The 20,276-nt window shown below is 46.7% G+C and overlaps 1 protein-coding gene across 1 annotated transcript in view; it reads right to left on the bottom strand.

The window, feature by feature from the left end:
- Positions 1–1,124: 1,124 nt before the first annotated feature.
- Positions 1,125–20,276, bottom strand: part of LOC147727346 (sulfotransferase 6B1-like) — a 106,443-nt gene continuing 87,291 nt past the window's right edge. Inside the window, exon 7 of the mRNA XM_086961436.1 lies at positions 1,125–2,519. Within this exon, the coding sequence (XP_086817562.1) occupies positions 2,389–2,519 (131 nt within the window). The 3' untranslated portion in view covers positions 1,125–2,388. The remainder of the gene's footprint in view (positions 2,520–20,276) is intronic.

Genomic DNA, 20,276 nt, shown 5'->3' with positions numbered 1-20,276 from the left:
ACTTGAATCTGTATGGAGGCAACAACATGCTACACAGCTCTTCAGACAACACAGTGGCCCCCTGAAAGGCATCCTACACACCCAAGCACACCTTATCAAGGGCCTGAAGGAATTCTTCCTGAATGCCCACATCATCTTCAAAACCTGTTGCATTGCCGACAAGGACAACATGAACTGCATCACTCCTAGGTGGCCAGCAACCTTACCATCCCTGGCACAACACCACACACTCGCCGCCAGACTGGAGACAAAGAAATGTAGGAAGATAAACATCAGAAATAGGGGTTCTCCATGTATGAGGTTCAGAATCTCAATCTGGAACTGCCTCAACCATCCTCTAAAGACTTGTCACTTCTTGTAAGAACCATACATCTCAACACCATAGAAAAACCCTCAACCTTCACTAATTTCAGTAGCCCTCCCTTACCTATGAAATTGATCCTTGTACATGTTCCTGGCCCAACTATGTATAGCGCTCAGTTACATCTGGTTAAGTTTGTACTTTACAAATCCCAACATACATACACTAATGAGTAGAAAAGTTTGAGCTTCCTTCTGATTAATGTTGGTTTCAGTACCAATATTGCTTTACTGAGATGACTTGAGTCCTGGTGCTAAATGCGTGGCTTCTTTGGAGTGCCTCATAGTCATTTGCTTATTTCAGCCCAATCTGACCTGTGGTGCTCAGCTATGACTTTGACAGTCAGTGTGGGTGCCCACCTGCTAGATCTGATGGCACCCGTTTCAACTGGGGAAGGGCGGGAACGACAGAGGTCAGCTACTTTTGTGCTGACAGAGGAGGGTAAACCAGAGCAGAGACATCAAGTAGGATGTGTGAATCCTAATGATGGAGGAAGATGCAGGAGGGCATGCCATTTGAGATCCCACATCTCCAACCAATGAAATAATTCGTAGTTAGATCCATTATCTTTCAGCGTGTGACTGCTACTGATGCACCGCTGCGAAAAAGCAGGGCTAGTTGAAGGCGTGGTAACTTAAATTCGGAACTTTTCAGTTTTACTGGAGTAAAAATGAAAATGTGTGGGGAAGAGTTCATGGATATCGGGAAAATAATTCTCAAAATGCTTCCTCATTCCCCTCACCCAATAAATCGAAGCACAAAATAGGATTAAAACTAATCTTTATTTATCAACTGCTGGCAAACTAGCAACTTCATAAAGTGACACAGACAACAGACAAATCCAAGCAAAAAGTCGGTGTCAATCTGAGAATTCACAAAAAAAGGTAATTCAGAACACATTTAGGGAAATGTATCAAAACGTAGCTGCCACAGTAAAACATACTTCATTTTAATCGAGACAACAGATCCTATTTAAAATGTTGGTCATTTCATAATCCAAATTTACCTCAGGTGGGCAATCAGCACACAATTAATTTTCACAACCAACTAAGCTACTTATCATGCCACAAATCTGTTGCACCACCTCACAACTACAGATCCTCGTATTAAAAGCAGTGGCATCATAGTTCCGCCAGTAGAGGTTTGGTCACAGTGTTGAAACACAGCCCTTAGCGCCAATAACATTAAAACAAACTGAGGGGCATATTTACAAGGGGATATCGCCTCCAGAACATCACTTTTACCATCCTGCAGCACACATAGAAACAGCAAGTCGCCTTTCAAGATTGTTTATGTTCAGGAAGGTGTCCCTTCCTGCCCATAAACAATCGCACTTGCAGCGCAAGAACCCTTGCAACATGGGGCAAGGGTGCCTGCCCTGGCGCTAGGCAGCTTTTTTAGCACCAGTGCTAGTGGAAATGCAGGGGTGCGCTGTATTTTTGTAAATACAGCGCATTCCTGTTTTAAAAATGTCGGAGCGCGGCGTTACGCCAAAATTGGCAATGCCGCGCTTTGACATTTTATTGTAAATATCCCCCCCCGAGTCTGCTTTTAGATTCCAACCCAACCTTTTGACTTGTCTTAGAACCTTTAATATCCTTCCTCCAAGAAAACCACATTTAAAAAAAATCATTTCTAATTCAAATGATTAAGGTTCCCCTGTCCAAAACTCAACTCATTAAAAAAGCCCCGGCCAGGGAAGGGCATGCAAGTAGGTGATCAGAGCCCACCCAGACAAAAGTCAGGCCACACAAAATATATTGGATACAGCATTTCAAACATATTTAACAGTGTCTATTCTCTTTCATCCCACAGTGTAAGAGGATGCCCCCAAATCAGGATGTGGGGTGCAAATAATGTAATGAAAGTTTGAAAAAAATCATGATTCCTGCAGCATATCCAAAATGAACAGTGACAATGCATAAAAGACAAACAAGTTCATTGAATTTATATATATATTTATATATTTTTTAACTAGGTCACTTCTCATAGTTCTTTCATTAGAAAAATGCTATTTAATCATAATATTAGGATTTACAGTGTGTGTCATAATTCAGCATTTTTCCAAGTTTAGTTCCTGCTAAACACTCTTCAAATTTTGCATCCATTTCACGGTTCTGTGCTTCAGAGAAATAATTTTTCCAGTCCCCCACATCACCTGAAAAAAAAGACACACGTAAGTTCGCAGTAAAATATCAACATTACTTATTGGTATATGTGTCATATTTACAACAGAAAAAAATGTATGCAATTTCAGTTTCCTTAATCGAACCACACGATTTGGGTTGAACCTTCTTTCATTTATATAGGTGAAATTGAAGGGTCCGCTCACAAAACAATGTGTTAAATTAAGCAGGCATAGATACCTACATAGTTTTCCACATTTGTGATCAGCACTAAAGTGCCATATGAAATATATGACTTGTAAATAAGTTAGACTTTAACCTCCGAGTCCCTGATTACAAGTTACAGGCATCTCAATGGGGGTGAACGGGGTGGAAACGGGGAATTTTCGGAGGTGTTTTCAGAATTTCTGAATAAAGCAGCCAAAACCAGGCAATTACAGTTTTGTACCTGGAATGGGCAATCATTTTCCATTGGGGTTTTCCCGATTTCAGAGACCAATCGGCGACATTTGTTGCCTTTTCAGAGTGGGTGGAACATTTCAGGATGAAGCCACGTGGAGTCGGGCGCATGTAGTGGGGGTGGTGCTTCACAAAAGCCAGAGAAGGGCTGGGTGTAGGCCCAAGGGAGCATTATCTACTCCCCCCATAGTGTCGCAGAGGTACGTTAGGGGCCGGGCTGAGCTCCTGCCCACCGCCCCATGGCATGTAAATGTAAATCCGTATTTGTAAAGCGCAAACTACTCACCCTTACAGGTCTCAAGGTGCTGAGGGCCGTCGTGGAAACTAAGTGAGCTATTGCCCAGTGTCACATGGTGCAGAGCTGAGCTGCCGCAGGAGTCGGGGATCAAACTGTAAACCCTGTGCTCCGAAGGCAGCTGCCATGGCCGCTGCACCACACCTCTCCTCTACTGAGCAGTGTAGAGCCGCACCTGGTGAAATGAGATCCAGTGTCTCCAGACCTGGAATTATCCATTCCAGAGACAACAAGCTATCTGTAATGGCCCAGAGCAGTATCCCACCCAGTGTTAGCACTCAGGGAGGTATAACACAACGCGTAATCAGGGCCTATGAGACTTGGTTTGTGGGCCTTCCTAAACTCTTCAATATCCCATGGAGATTTGACAAATTATGAATGAGCCAAGGATACTTAACTGTAAGCCCGTATTGCTGGGTGGTGCATACATAGCTTGTTTTATTACATTGCTTCAGACAATGCATTTGTTAAACAAAGTAGTTTCGCATCCAGCCGGTTGGTGAGTAGCCCAAATGTATGCACGGATATGAGCAAACGTAATTACCAATACATTTCCTATTAGACACCTTTTAGACTTATGTGTAGTGGGAATCTATCCCCGCCATTAACATTACGTGAAAATGCAATATGTCAATGTTAGAACAGTTTTGGGATCTAGTTATGTAGTTCATGAGCACCTTGCTGATTTCAGTATCAGGTGAATGTTATCCAAAATGTTAACACATAGTACATTTTTGTGATCAAAAAAGGTTCACCTCTGGGAGCATGCACCATTCATCACTACACTCATCCTGCAGGATACTCACCTGAAGTCTAGACAGAACACATGAGTGAGCATAACCATTACCTACAACAACACAATCATGGTTAACTCAACTATTGGATCTTTGAAACAGTTAGACTTTTTCCTCATACAATTCAGACAACAGAGTTTTAATAAAGAACTAGAGCACACATTTTCTTGAGAGGCAACCTTGGATCACATTCAATGGAACTGTAGCATCGGAATGAACAGCATTTGTTATACAGTAGTATGCAGAAAATGTTAAGATTTGGGATTTATTCACCGTTAATTTTGTTAATTCTGATTTGAAACTTACCATTTCACAATACGAAGAAATTAACTAAAACACCAACAGAATTTGACAAAGAGAGTAGTCAGAATGGTGTCATCACTTATGACGGTCAGTCAGTAAATGACCCTTTCTCGGGTGGATGATGAGGTCACTCTCAAATTCTCTTTTTAGGTACTTCTCCGAATTCAAGTTTATTAGTGAATCTAAAATATTGAAAATCTGGATTTGCGACACTAAAAATATAAACCTCAGCAACCTTGCCTTTATGCATTTCAGTCTACCGTACTTGCCACACGAGGACCGGGAGGTAAAGGAGGCAACTATTAACTACAATGACCATGTCTGAAATTATAAACATAGTTCATTTGTTGAAGGAGAAATATTAGCGAGAAATCAGCTCCTTGGTACTTCAAGGGAAAAAAATTACGAGAAGATAAATCAACGTAACAATGGAACTCCACTGGCACAATATTCACCCATTATTAAATTTAGAACATATTCAGTTTGCAAGATGATCCTCCAAAAATCATCTTTGAGGCTAAATTGACTCGACTCAACTCAGAGATGAACAAGTATTGGCAGCCAGGGGACCCGTTTGCCGCACCACTACGTGTGTAATTTCTTCTCAATATAAATGAGTTATCGCCCACCTCAAAATGCTAGCCACCATTGAAGCCCTTAATTAATGATATTTGGACACCGTAGAGAGGCAACGTTTAGACAATAACAAAAATATAATTAATCTGCTCGATAAGTGTTATAAATGAATGTCTAGTTGGCAAGGGTTTGCACCATAGTCCAAGCAGGGACCCTTCCTTCTAGTCAGGATAAGGGAGTTACACTCCTAAAATAACCTGTGCTCACCCCCTTGGTAGCATGGCACGAGCAGTCAGGCTTATCTTAGAGGCAGTGTGTAAAGCATTTGCATATATCCAACAGTAACACAGTGAAAACACTACAAATGGACACCACACCAGTTTAGAAAAATATCAAATATTTGTATATACTCAAACAAGACTAAAAACTATATAAATCCACAATACAGTACTTGGAAATCTTCAGTCATCAAAATAGACTTGAAATATAGTTCCTTGAAGTTGATAGCTCCGTCTGGGGCTATCACTGTGTCATGAACAACAAATCCAAAAAGTTCTGGCTGCCCGCGGCACCGCGGGCCGGCCACGGTGTCGGAAAGACCCGCTAAACAATACACTAAGAAATGCAGGGCGTCGGCGACCTCTCAATAAGCCCTGAAAGGCCGGCGTCCGCAGGCGTCGGTTACGGAGGTCAATGCAGGAGTCGTCATGCCCTTGAAGTCACACGCATTGCAGATCGAACTCCTCGCAGTTGAAGTCGGGAGTGCCAGCATCGGCAGGCGTCAGGTGATTCCGTGCGAAGTGCAGCGGTGCCCTCAGGTCGCGGAGCAGGCAGCGGCTCGGTGACGATTGTCCAGTGGCGTCAGTGAGACCAGGGCTGCGGTGACAAGTGATGCGGTGCTCGTGGGAGTGCTTGCATGTCACGGTGTAAGCAGTGACATTGTTGTTGCTGAAGCGCTGTCGTCGGTTGACGACCTGGAGTTGATGACGCCAGCATCGGTAGGCCAAGGCTGCGGTGCGAGATGAGGACGGTGTGTAGCTTATGCCTAGTTCCCTCGAACCACTATGGAAGCCGGGGTGTCAATATCGGCATAGAGTGTCATCTTCAGGGATACCAGGGCGAGGGCGCGAAGCGGTGCGGAGTGCGGTGCCCACAGGTCGCGGTGCAAACAGAGGCTCAGTGGCAGCATCAGGTGGCGGTGCGGCTTTGCAGCGGTGCCCTCTGTGGTGCCTTCAGGACATGGAGTCAGAAGCGGTGCCGTAGACGGCGTCAGATTGCTTTTCTTCTGTTGCAGCACAAAACACATAGTCCCCAGTGCTGATGGCAAGAGAACTTGAAGTTTCTGCTGTTCCTGAGACTTCTTGAACAGGGGGCAAGCTCTACCTCAAGCCCTTGGAGAAACTCAATAAATTTGTTTGTAGAAAATACTGTCCAGTCCTTTCACTGCCCAAGACAGAAGCAGTTACTGCAGGCCAACAGAGCAAAGCACACAGCAAAGTGGTAGTTCCTTCTCACAGCTTCTCCAGCTCTTCTTCTTGGCAGTCTTCTTGGTCCAAAAGAGTTCTAAAGTTTAGGGGTTTGGGCCCCACTTTTTAGAGCCCAAATCCCTTTGTCCTCTCAGGCAGAGAGGGTCTGTGCCCAGCCAGAACCAGTTCTGTCCTCTCTGGTGCAGCTTCCTGGTACAAGGTGGAGACAGCATTGCCAGAGGCAGACCAGGCCCATTCAGGTGAAAAGAAATCGCCTCTCCCTACTCTAAATGCAGCCCAGGTCTATTCAGCCCATCCCTGACCCATCTAGACTCTCTGGGGCCACTGCTCCTCCCCAGCCCCTGTCATCCCAAGCCAGACAGTCAATCCACAAACCCAGCCGAGGCACACTGGGTGGCTGAGCAAGAAAATACCTACTTTCTAAAAGTGGTATTTTCAAGCACCGAATGTATAAGTCACCTTCACTAAAAGATGCATCTTTAGATTCTGAGTTCAGGCATACTAAACTTTACTTTTCTACCTTGTTCCCTGGGGTAGTTATGTTTATAAGATCTTATAAACAAACTCCTCATTCTCTCCTATGGGGACAGGTATACTTGCAATAGGGAAAAACGAAATTGGGAGTAATTCACTATCAGGACATACCACACACACCAGGGCATGTCCTACCTTTCACATACACTGCACCCTGCCCACAGGGGTACCTTGGGCCTTCCTTAGGGCTCACTAATATGTAAGAAAAGGGAAGGTTAGGGCCTGGCAAGTGGGCACACTTTCCAAGCCGACAAGGCTGTACCAAACTGCACACAGGCTCTGCAATGTCAGGCCAGAGTTACATTTACAGGCTGCTTGTGTGGGTGGCACAATCTGTGCTGCAAGCCCACTAGCAGCATTTGATTTACAGGCCCTAGTACACACGGTGCACTGTACTAGGGACTGACTAATAAATTAAATCAGACAATCATGAAAACACCAATCCATAACAAAAATTTACAACAGGAGCACTTGCACTTTAACACTGAACAGCACTGAGAAAGTGCGCAGACACTAAACCAGCAAACACATAGTCAAAACCGGGAGGTCAGAAAGGAAAAAGACAGGGTAAACAAGCCAAAAGATGCCAAGTCTAACAATAAGCAACAAGAACAGATAGATTGAGAGGCTTCTTGTTGTTTTTTTTATTCTTTATTCGGGATCTTCTGATTGAAAAAGACAATTCTGCGCAGCCAATGTGTATTGCCCAGTTATGGGTTTATTCAGGGCCAAAACATTACATGCTCACTCCTAATACGTGGAGCAAAGTTTATTATCCGCTTTGTTGTGATTCGTACGCAGCTTCAGTGCACCCTTGCTCCAAACATATTCCAATTATTGCATTGTGTTCTTCTGTTTCTTGATGCAAGGACTATTTTCTCCTTAGGCATACATCCATTTGCATAGAGCAGCTGTGTTTGCCCATCAAAATTTTGTTCGCGCAAGTGTTGCGTCTTCAAAATGTAAGTCCCTAGTAAATAGTACCACTGGTACCTACGGCATGGGTACTAAAGAAGGTCCCTAAGGGCGGTTGCATGTATTATGCTACCCTAAAGGACCCCATACAAATTGCATGCAGATTGCCTTTGTAGACTGTTTGCCATGGTGCGAATCATGTGTGAAAACACAACATGGCGCACTTATTGTGTGCTATGCCAAAGTCACTGCATATAATATATGTAAGCCACCCCTACAGCAGGCCTTGGTGCCCTAAGGCAGGGTGCATTATATTTTATGTAAGGACAGAAATGCCCTTGTGATATCTAGTTATATTACTAGATATTGCAAGTGAACAGGGAAGCCGTCCTCAGGTATGTACTGGACACTGGTCATTATGAGTCACCCAGCTACATAATGGCGTCACTGAAACCATTGGCATTTGGTATCAAACACCTTGTCTAAATAAACCCATTCTACGTTCAGTGTAGAATTTATGACAAGCACCTAACGGGCCCGTCTAGAGGGACTCCCTGAAACCTACTAGTTTTCTAGTGTGTTGGCGGACTGGTATTGTCCAGCCTGCCACTACAGATGAGCTTCTGGTCCCCTGTCGATGACAGCCAGTGCTTTCTGAGGTCAGGAAACAATGGCTGCTCCGGATAAGGTACCACCTTCTCCAGCAGGATGGCTAGTGAACCTGCATATCAAGGCCAGAGGCTTCAAAGCCTTTGGTACCGGAGCCAGTTGCAAGCACCAAGGCTTGTTTGTGGTCAGTCAGAACACCAATGCCCCCAAAACTTACATGCACATTGTGAGACCTTGAGAGAGGCCAGCTCCACACCAAGAGCAGCCCTGCTGTGCTTCTCTTACCTCTTTTGCATATACACCAATGTTCGTGAGAAACTCTAACTCACCAACCCGCTGGAAAAAACACCTCTGCACCTGAGCTCTCCAGGCCAGGCTCAAGTAAGCCGACAGTGTCTCTGTGGTCCAGAGACCCTCAAGAGCAGAGTCCTTCCTTGGGTCCTGCCAGACTGGTCCCCCAGTCACCCCTTACAGTCTTTTCCTTCAGGTACTTTTCCCCTTAACTTTAGTATGTAGCGTTCGAGGATACCAACCAGTACAGCACCTCTGCAACTGGACACCCCAGGGCACGTAAACTTGAAGCGTTGGCGTTTTCTTGCACCTTGGTCTTTACTTACCTTAAGTCCAGAAGAACAGTTATGTAAGTCGTTTGTAAGCGTACCTATGCAATGAATGATGGCATTACCACGTTTAAGGCTCATGCCTCAAATCTGACAGCTGTCATTGTCTTCTGCTGTTACTGTAAAAATTAAAAACGTCTAAAGTACTTAGCTGATTCCAATAATCTTGGTGTCTAAAATAATTTTAAAATCTGTGCTATTTTTCTAAATTGGTCTCTAGTTTCTTCTTGAGTGTGTGCCAAATGTATTGGCTCTGTGTGTCCAACAAATGCTTAACACTACCCTCTGATAAGCATAAACTGCTCGCCCACACTACCATAAAAAGAACATATGGGATTATTAATGTAAACCCTGTAAAACAAGGGTAATCTGGGATTTCTACATTATGTACCTCATTTTGGTGCACTGCATAAAAAGTCAGTTTCCTACACCTACTGCTTCTAAGCACTATTTTTGCATTTAATCTTTAAAAATGTATATCTTGACTTCTACTAGTTGTATTTTTGTCACTGTGGTCTTGATTTATTTGTAAAATCATAATCTATTTTTCTAAACTGTTGTAGAGTCGTTTTGTGGTGTTTTCACTATTACTGTTGTATATGTTGCACAAATACTTCACACATTGCCTCTTAAATTAAGCCTGCCAGCTCTGTGCCAAGCTACCAAACGGTGAGCACAAGTTAATTTATGGTGTGTATTTGACTTAACCCGACTGGGATTGTGGTTTCTTCTTAGAAAGGGTGCATACCTCTGCCAACCGGCAACCCAGGGTCTCATTTATTTGGTTTGGGCGTAGGTCAGCGCAGCAAGTCATGAGTCAACAAAAACTTTAAAGCAATTTGCAAAGCTAAATTATCCCACAGAGATACCTTTTAATGGAATGTGAGAACCAAAATTGGCAAAGTCTAAAATGTAGGCATTTTCCCATATTATTCCCTCTCCATGTTGCCCCAAGTGTATATGTGGGTAAAAAAAAAGAGAGAAATTACATTTACAGAGGCAAAATAGACAATGGTAATATCCATTAAAGGGACGGATAATGATAAGAGATAATAAACAAGGGTACAGATTACTATCTGTGTTTTGTTTGTCGATAGAAAGACAAGCCAAGCACAACGTGCAATATGCAAGTCCCGTATTTAAAGAAAAAATAACGTAAACATATGCTATATATTTCTTAAGTGTTAGACGGACCGGGAGGGTCGGCCGAGGATAAGGGGAGAGGTCTCCGGGGAGAGCCGCCCCCAGCGATCGTACAGACAAGTAACTTCCCCCCCCACAGACGTACACCACACAAGGGTAAGGTTCAACGATACTTTATAGGCAATTCTTCAAGTACGGTAAAATGATACAAGGAGGTCTGGACTCAGGGGTCCCCTCGATTCTGGTCTCTGGATTGGGAAAAGGGTAGCGAGACAGTCTTGTTACCAATAGATGAAATAGCTCTCAATCCTCGAGCTCGGCGTTCTAGATGGTCGGGCCGCGGCGGAGCCAGCAGGTCCCGAGATGGATGAAGGAAGCGACGGTCCGCGGCGGAGCCAGCAGGTCCCGATGAAGATGGTAGTTACAAACGGTCCGCGGCCACGCCAGCAGGTCCCGACGACGATGAAGGTTACGAAGGTTGCGGCAGCGCCAGCAGGCAGGACGATAGTTCGCAAGGCAGGGCTACGGCAACGCCAGTAGTCCGACAAGGATGAGTTCTTCTCTGCGTCTCTCGACTCCAGGATACAACTGCCTTCCTGCTCTGGAGCTGCCTCAGTTATAGGGCCGTCGCCCTTTGATGTCCGGACCCTCGCACTTGGAGGTCGGGGGGTCCAGGATGAGGGAGTTCAGACACCCAGCAGGGGGGTGGCGCCGGCGCCCGGGGAGGCTGGGGGCGAGCGGTACCTGGCGGGGGAGAGCCATCGACACCTCTTTCTCCCATTGACCTGCCAAGTAGTCCGCTCACCTCCTGGGTGGATGGTGGTGCCGGGATGTCTGAGGCCTGGCCAGGCCCAGGGTTAGGGTCGATCGGAGGCCACGCGGCCTCGTGGTGCATTGTCCAAGATGGCGCCCAGGTCGGCCACGCAGGCCAGTAGTGGATCGGGCCCAAGAGGTCGAGATGTTCAGAGGCAGGGGTCCCGGAGGGGACGGAAAACGTGAAGTGGTGGTGTGTAACACTTGAGGGACCGGGCTCGGGCCTGGTCGGGCAGAGGGGGAGCGGGCCCTTCATGTGGCCTGTCCAACATGCGTCCCCCCCAGCTGAAGGCGGGGAGAGTCACCCATCCTCTTGGGGACTCTCCTCGGCGAGGCGGAAAAAGCGTGACAGGCCATCCGCGTTGGCGTGGTCTTGTCCAGGTCGATGTTCCACAGTGAAGTCCATCCCCTGTAGGGAGATGGACCAACGTAGCAGTTTTGGGTTCTCCCCCCGCATCTGCATCAGCCACTGCAGGGGTCGATGGTCGGTCTGTACCCGAAAGTGTGTGCCAAAAAGGTAGGGCCGGAGCTTTTTGAGGGCCCATACCACGGCGAAGGCTTCCCTCTCGATGGTGCTCCAGCGTTGTTCTCGAGGCAGGAGTCGCCGGCTGATGAAGGCCACTGGCTGATCAAGGCCTTCGGGGTTCAATTGAGACAGGACCGCCCCAATGCCGTGGTCGGAGGCATCCGTCTGGACGACGAATTCCCGGCTGTAGTCGGGGGCCTGGAGCACAGGGGCGGAGCACATGGCGGCCTTCAGTTGTTCGAAGGCTGTTTGACAATCTGGGGTCCAGTTGACCTTCTGTGGTTGATTTTTGGACGTGAGTTCTGTGAGGGGCCCCACTATGCTACCATAGTCCTTCACGAACCGTCGGTAATAGCCCGTGAGTCCCAGAAAGGCGCGTACCTCGGTCTGGGTGATGGGGGGCTGCCAGGACTGGATGGCCGCGATCTTGAGCTGTAGAGGGGCCACCAGGCCGCTTCCCACCTGGTGTCCGAGGTAGGTCACGGACCCCTGACCAATCTGGCATTTGCTGGCCTTGATCGTGAGGCCAGCTCGCTGAAGGGCCTGTAGCACCTCTCGGAGGTGGTGGAGGTGGTCGGACCAGTGGTGGCTGTATACAGCGATGTCGTCTAGGTAGGCGGCACTGAATCTTTCGAGTCCGGCCAAGACCTGATTAACGAGTCGCTGAAACGTTGCTGGGGCATTCTTCATGCCGAAGGGCATGACTTTGAAATGATAATGGCCGTCAGGAGTGGAAAACGCAGATCGTTCTTGGGCCCGGGGTGTGAGGCCGATCTGCCAGTAGCCCGCCGTCAGGTCGAAAATGCTGAGGTAGCGGGCAGCTCCCATGCGGTCGATTAGCTCATCTGCCCGGGGGATGGGATGTGCGTCTGTTCTGGTGACCGCATTCAAGCCCCGGTAGTCGACGCAGAACCGGAGTTCCGGTGTGGTGCCGGGGGTGGCTGCTTTGGGGACCAGTACTACTGGGCTGGCCCAGGGGCTGTCTGAAGGCTCAATGGCTCAATGACCCCGAGCGTGAGCATCTTGGTTACTTCTTCTTGAATGCAGGCCCGTACCCGAGCTGTCCCCCGTGTCCACGTCGTGCACACACCAGGAGGTGACACCTGGGGTGAGGGAGAACAGGCTGGCGAACTGCAGCAGGAGGTCTCGACATTCTTGGCGTTGTTCCAGGGTGAGGGCCTCCGAGAGTCGGACCCCGTCCACGGAGCCGTCTTTCTCTCGAGTCCGTAGGAGGTCAGGGAGGGGTTCGGAGTCTTCTTCAGCTCCATTGTCTGTGGCCATCAGGAGGCTGAGTTCTGAACGCACGAAGTGGGGTTTCAGTCTATTAGCGTGGAGGACCCGGAGGGGGTTCCGTGAAGATTCCATGTCGATGAGATAGGTGACAGGGCCCTTGCGCTCAACTACTTTGAAGGGCCCCGTCCACTTGTCTTGCAGGGCGCATGGTTCGGTGGGGGACATCACCCATACTTGTTGGCCGGGTTCAAATTCGATGGAGGAGGCATTTTGGTCATACCACTTTTTCATGTCCTCTTGACTGGCCTCCAAGTTTGCTTTTGCCAGCTCTCTGAACCGTCGGGTCTGGTTGCGGAGGGTTAGAAGGTATTTGAAGACATCTGGAGGGTTCTTTAGAGGGGGCATTTCCCAGCCTTCCTTGACTAGGCTGAGCGGCCCCCGTACGGGGTGTCCATACAGCAGTTCAAACGGGCTGAAGCCGAGGGACTTCTGGGGGACCTCTCGATATGCGAAGAGGAGGCACGGCAGCAGCACATCCCACTGGCGACGGAGGGGCTCTTCCAACCCCCCAATCATCCCTTTGAGCGTGCGGTTGAACCGCTCAACGAGTCCGTTTCCTTGAGGGTGATAGGGGGTCGTGAATCGGTAGGTGACCCCACACTGTTGCCAGAGGGACTTCATATATTTGGAAATAAAGTTCGTGCCTCTGTCGCTGACGACTTCTCGGGGGAAGCCCACACGGGAGAAGATCCCCATCAGGGCCCGGCCGACTACCGGGGCTGTCACAGTTCGCAGGGGAACAGCCTCGGGGTAGCGGGTGGCGTGGTCCACCAGTACCAGGATGAACCGATGTCCTTGTGCTGTACGGGGGTCCAGGGGCCCCACAATGTCTATCCCGACCCTCTCGAACGGGGTGGTGACCACTGGAAATGGTTGCAGGGGGGCTTTTAGTTTGCGGCCGCTCTTTCCACTGGCTTGGCACGTGGGGCAAGATCGGCAATGCTGGAGTACATCATTCCTCATTTTAGGCCAGAAGAAGTGGGTCACTAGGCGGCTGTAAGTTTTATCCTGACCCAGGTGTCCAGCCAGGGGGACATCGTGGGCCAGATTTAGCAAGAAGTCTCTAAAACGGAGGGGCACCACTAGCACTCGGATGGCCCCCAACTCCGCGATCCTTTGTTCACTGTATAGCAGATCATTGTCCCAATAGATCCAATGTGTTCCGGAGGTATCCCCTGCGCTCTGGGCGAGGGCTTGTTGGCGGAGTCCCTCGAGGGAGGGACAGGTCTTCTGCTCTTGGCGAAACTGCTCCTGTGTGGGCCCCCCTCTTGATGCCACTGGTCGAGGCCAGCGAGGTCCGGAGGTTGAGCTGGTTCTGGGGGGACGGCACGGTCGGTGTCTTCGACTGGAGCGACCGGGGGAGGAGGCGCCGGCCATTCGGGTTCCTCGGGTCGGGGATTGGCACGGGCGGCCATGGACCGGGTGGTGACGCACGCCCAGTCCGGGATGCCTAACATCCCTAGGTGTTCTCTTCATTCTACGGCTGCCCACGGAGAGCTTTCAAGGTCATTTCCCAGGAGGCAGTCTACGGGGGCATCATCTCGGACCGTCACCTTCAACATGCCGGAGACCCCTCCCCATTCGAAAGGGACGCAGGCCATCCGGCACAGACTCTCCGAGTTATCGGCTGAACGGACAGGGCAGAGAATGTTTGGTAGGAACTGTTCTGGGGTCACCAGGTGACAGCGGACGGCTGTTACACTGGCCCCGGTGTCACGGAGGGCTTCGGCCTGGCGTCCATTGATGCTCACCCATTGGCTGTACTTCCGGGTGTTAGCGGGTAGGGGGACCCGCGGGACCATGTCTTTCCCCCCTAAGCATGCTAGAGCCATGGCGGCTGGCTCCCATTCTTGATGCTCTTGCTCATATTCTTCCTGCTCTTCGGAGATCTGTTCTTCCCCCAGGGCAGCAGCAGCCACCTGGCGGGGTCTTGGGCTCTGGTACTGTGGGCAATTTGGGTCGTTTGCATAGTGGCCGACTCGTTGGCATCGGTGACACGTGACATTGGCTCTGTATCCCGGTCGTGCCGGGGTGCTGCCCCTTTGATGTCCGGACCCTCGCACTTGGAGGTCGGGGGGTCCAGGATGAGGGAGTTCAGACACCCAGCAGGGGGGTGGCGCCGGCGCCCGGGGAGGCTGGGGGCGAGCGGTACCTGGCGGGGGAGAGCCATCGACACCTCTTTCTCCCATTGACCTGCCAAGTAGTCCGCTCACCTCCTGGGTGGATGGTGGTGCCGGGATGTCTGAGGCCTGGCCAGGCCCAGGGTTAGGGTCGATCGGAGGCCACGCGGCCTCGTGGTGCATTGTCCAAGATGGCGCCCAGGTCGGCCACGCGGGCCAGTAGTGGATCGGGCCCAAGAGGTCGAGATGTTCAGAGGCAGGGGTCCCGGAGGGGACGGAAAACGTGAAGTGGTGGTGTGTAACACTTGAGGGACCGGGCTCGGGCCTGGTCGGGCAGAGGGGGAGCGGGCCCTTCATGTGGCCTGTCCAACATTAAGATTTTAATTTTTTATGTGATATGTTACGTTTACTGAATGTTTTTGTTCATCGTGGGAAATATTATCTTAATGAACTTTAATAATGAGAGTGGACGCGATTGTTCAGTATTAACCTTTACATTTTTCACTCAGTGGTAAAAGATCTCAATAATGTTACATTCTGTCATTGCTAGAGATCGTGCAGGTGGAACCCTCTGGATATTTTAGCCAGCCGACAGGATTTTGAGCAATAATGTTCTGTTTGAAACTCAGTAACCACAATGTATACTTTTAGAGTGATACAAAATATAGGAGGTATAAAACGGAATTCATCGCAGACGGAATTACAGACACTTTATATGGTTGAGAAGGGCGCCATCTAGTGGCTAGGAGGAATGTTTCTAATAAAATCTGAAGGATATAAAAGACAAGCCAAACACAATCTGCCAATGTTGTCCAAACAACAATGCTTATTGTGATCATTTCCTACACTTTGAGGACAAGAAAATGTAACTATATTTTTTCTAGAGTGCACGCCTAAGCTCTAATGAGCTAAATTAATTAAATTGGTTACTCTTACAACAAAGCCAAACTGGCAGGTATGTGGTATGTGATACTATGCCCTATCACCCTGGGAAAGGCAGAGGAGTACAGAAACACACAGAAGTGTTTTTATACATTTATATCTTTAAATAAACTACAGACTTGAGTCAGGCAAATAAGCTTATTTAGATTTTTTTTTATACATTTGCACCATAAAACAGATCATAATAAATATTCAATGAATACTTTCAAATGATAAATCAAGATAAAATCGACACATGAACAATCCAATTATTACACCTCTACATAAAAATGTCACTTATAAAATCAATTCCTCACTAACACTTCCTTCACAGAGAATATATTTCTCCCCGATGCACCTTACATCAGAATACCTCATATCCAGTAAAAGGGTGGCTGTTTGTCTCCTATCCCTGACATCATATTTCCTTAAAATGAGTCTCAATAATTATTTCTGTTGCTCTAAAAACTACGCGCAATCTAATAAAATGTGAATGAGATCGCATTTTGTTTTCATGCCACTCTTACAAATATTATTCCCTTCTAAGTAGAACCTCTTAGCAGGGGAATGTAAAACTGGGTTTACCGCACATATGAATTTTAAGAGCGCCAATCTTACGGATTGATTAGGTAGATATTCTAGATATGGGAATGTTTCTTCTTTCATCCAGCATGTTCCCAAAGGGCATACAGAGTCTCTCATCTTCCAAATAGCTCACATCATCTTCCCTGCCATTTTGTTTGTTAACATTTGAAGATCACCTTTACTGATTCTCAATGTTTGTTGCACATTATATATTATTGCTAATCTACTACATATATTGTCAAACCTTTCAAGAATAGAAATTGTATCAACAAAAAGAGGGAGATCTGAAGGGCAATATTTAACGGGGTCCAGTGTACCGGCCCTAAGACACTAAGTACAAACAAAAAGAGATACACTGTTCCCCAGGGAGGTAAAGGGAGAGAAGTAACCAAGCAGAAAGGAGGGGGTAAGGGGAATCCCCCTTTCGGAACTAAAACCCGCACACACCCAGCAAGCTAGGTGTCATGCTTCATCATCTGGGTTCTGCTCCTTGTCAGACTGGCGCTGCAATGTCTGACGGGCACCCGTAAAGGGGCTCTTTATCGGAGTTCCTTTGTTCCTGCCAGTTGGTGCATGCGGGTATGAGGGCTTTAGAAGGGGTGTAAATGGAAAAAAAGGGTGTAAAGTTAAAAAAGGTCAGTGAATCCACGGCAATCTTTATTGGTGTGGTACACTACCTTAATAAAAACAGTGAGGTGACAGAACATGTTGGTACAAAGATCCAGTAGTGTCTGTCTTACCTAAAGGTCGACATGGACATGTTTCATGCTATCAAAGCAGTTCATCAGGACCTGCAATATAAATAAATGGTTCTACACAGTCGAGAAGGGTGAATACTGCATGACACCTAGCTTGCTGGGTGTGTGAGGGTTTTAGTTCTGAATGGGGTATTCCCCTTACCCCCTCCTTTCCGCTTGGTTACATCTCTCCCTTTACCACCCTGGGGAACGGAGAATAGAAATTGACCATTTGAATTCACTGTTCAGAATCTCCCTTGGACATAAGTACAATCAGGTGAAGTGGATGCATCGAAGAAAATCTAATCAGGTGATCCTTAAAAATGTATAATTCAGCACCATAATCTTCACATTATACAATTGTGTACCACAAGCTAATATCCAATTACTCATTGTACCAATTTCCCATACCTTTAAAACCACCTTAGTCAATATTGCTGTTTCAATGCAAACCAAGGAGCGTCATGAGGAATTTTTTATTGCTTTTTCTGATACCTGCAGGAAACCATCGGTCTGAGGAGGCTCTACGCGCAGTCACATCTCTTGGAAAAACAAGATCTCATATGATCTCATATATGTCTAAAAATCACTTGATTAATAAAATTATTTAGGCCATGAATATTCCAGGAGAGAATAGTAATTCAGTGTTTTGATTCCCTTCCATAGTCTTTATAACTTGGGTCATATGGACCCTCCTCAGTTTCCTGCTTCGAACTCTAGCAGTAGCAAGCATAATGATTGAGACAAAAATGTTCTGCCCCTTACGGCTACAAAACCCTCGAAGTAATGCAATCCTCATTGTACCTTCCCTTCCATTTGTTAAATGCCAAGTACACTGTTTACCTTCTTGATAATACAGCTTAACTTGATTCTCCTATGGACTGGCATGATATTGTAAAAAGCTCTTTCCGGGAGTTAACTTCCAATCAAAATTTTATCCATTCTGTTTTAAGTAGAACATACCTTAGCAGCCCAGAAAACAGTAAGATCTTTGTCTCCTCTGTCCCTGATTTATCTGGCACAAAGTCCATTTGTTTTATATCAATAGATGAAATTAGGTGAATGCTTAGGCACTTCGAGAATACCTGGAGCAGCATAGACCTACGAAAGGGATACATTTTCTTTGCCTTTTACCACTCTTACCTTTTTGGTAGGGATCCACAAAAGCACATAAGTTCTTTACATTCTTATACCTCGGTTCTGTCCTTATCTTCTGTGCTATGATTTCTTAATGTCTACTGGAGATTCCTTACTTTTTGGCTTATTTTTCATTGTAAAAGCCAAACTTGCTTTCCCTTGCTAGTTATTTTCAAGGGAATATTGCGAGCCATGCCTTTTATCAATTTCGACCCCTCTTTTTTTCTTCTCTCATGGCGTCACGAGTTTTGTTATTAAGGTTTACCCTACCCACTCCATGCTCAAAATGTGACTCCTCTTGTCCTTTTTCTAATAGAGCCATGCTGGTTCTTACTTGTATTTGTGCTTATTTTTGGACTATTCGCAGAGCATGCATTACAGTCGAAATGCCTCCTTACGGAGTCAACTTCACTACTTGTATTATCCTGTGAGTTAACATTCTTCCTTTGGAATTTTGAGGTTTTCCGCTTTCCCTCACTTTTCCTAACCTGGAATTCTATTCCACTCCATTCCTTTGGTCTCTTTTAATACCTTAGTCTCCCCAGAATGGAATTCTGATACACTGTGTGACTTCCCTGCCTTTTTATTAACATTTCACATTTTGATATATATACACCAAGGATGGCCCTTCATTGGTTGATGCCACTGACCACTTCCCTCTCTTTCCCCCTGTCGAGAGAGATCTTCTATTCTTTCCACTCTTACAACTGAGGTTACTAAAGAAGGCATAAAATTATTTATTTGTTGCAATTCAGCGGCTATTGACTGTAAAGAAGTCTTATGCATTTTTAAAGTATCATCATTAAAAAATATACCCTCTAAGGTGCCTTGCAAAGTCTTTTGCACCAGCACCATTATGTCCAGCATGGAAGAAGATGAGGTAGGGGACATATCCAGGGTGGTGGGAAAATCTTGAGGAGCTCTGCTCGCATTACTTACATTAGTCAAATTTCCTTGATTTCCAAAGTTACAGATTTGGGAATTCTTTGTCATAAAGAAACTATCTAATTGAGGTCCATCATCTTGATCAGAATCTAAACCTAAGCTCTCTTGTAAAATATCTATGTTAATGCTATCGTCACTTCCATGTTTGTTACATTGCGGGCTTTTTCCAACAAACTTCCTAAGCACACATGGGGATGGGGATAATCTGGGCTGAATCCTTTGTGCTCTCGGACCCAACAGATCTAGTAGCTCTAGAAGTATTAGAACTGACGTAATCTGCCCTCAGGTCAGAGAATGGAAGTTTAAGGCTTCCATCTCATAAAGTGTGTTATAGATTTCATCAATGGTGAAGCTTTGGATATCTCCACTTCAGCTGGTATCACTTTACTTGGCGTTCTAGGTATTTCCAGCTCCCTTCTCCCTACACTATCTACGGAGGAGCTTTCAGATAGGAGTCGGCCAGATTCATTACTTAACCCTTTCCATTGCTGGTCTTTGGGGCTACTATAGGCCTAGTCTTCTCAGCCTTACTCGGTGGCATCCTACCAAGTAAGGGCAATTATATCCGTGGGTTTTATAGAGTGTTTGCTATCTTCTCCCTCATCCCCCCAAACTAATACTCAATCTACACTTCACTTCACCTAGAGTTTAGACTACAGCTGTGTCTTTTAGCGCCTTCATTTTGGGTGGTTACCCACAGTTTAATCCTGGTGCCGAAGGAATCCGGGAGAAAATTGCTGTCACTTTTCTGTTCTTACCTTATACTTAAAAATACCTTGAATACTCGAGCACTTAAAATTACTTAAAACTACTCTGGTTACTTTATTTACTATATTCCACTCTTCAGTCGCCGCCTCCACTACAGAATCTCGTTTTAGATCTCCTTTTTGCCACACTTTGTCATGAGTTTAGCATACACATAGCATTTCCAAGTGATCCAAAAGCAATCTGCTGTACCCTGCTTTGCGCACCATTGC

Source organism: Lissotriton vulgaris, chromosome 3_1 (genome assembly GCF_964263255.1).
Source record: "Lissotriton vulgaris chromosome 3_1, aLisVul1.2, whole genome shotgun sequence".
NCBI lineage: Eukaryota > Metazoa > Chordata > Amphibia > Caudata > Salamandridae > Lissotriton > Lissotriton vulgaris.
This window is presented reverse-complemented; position numbering and strand designations above follow the sequence as displayed.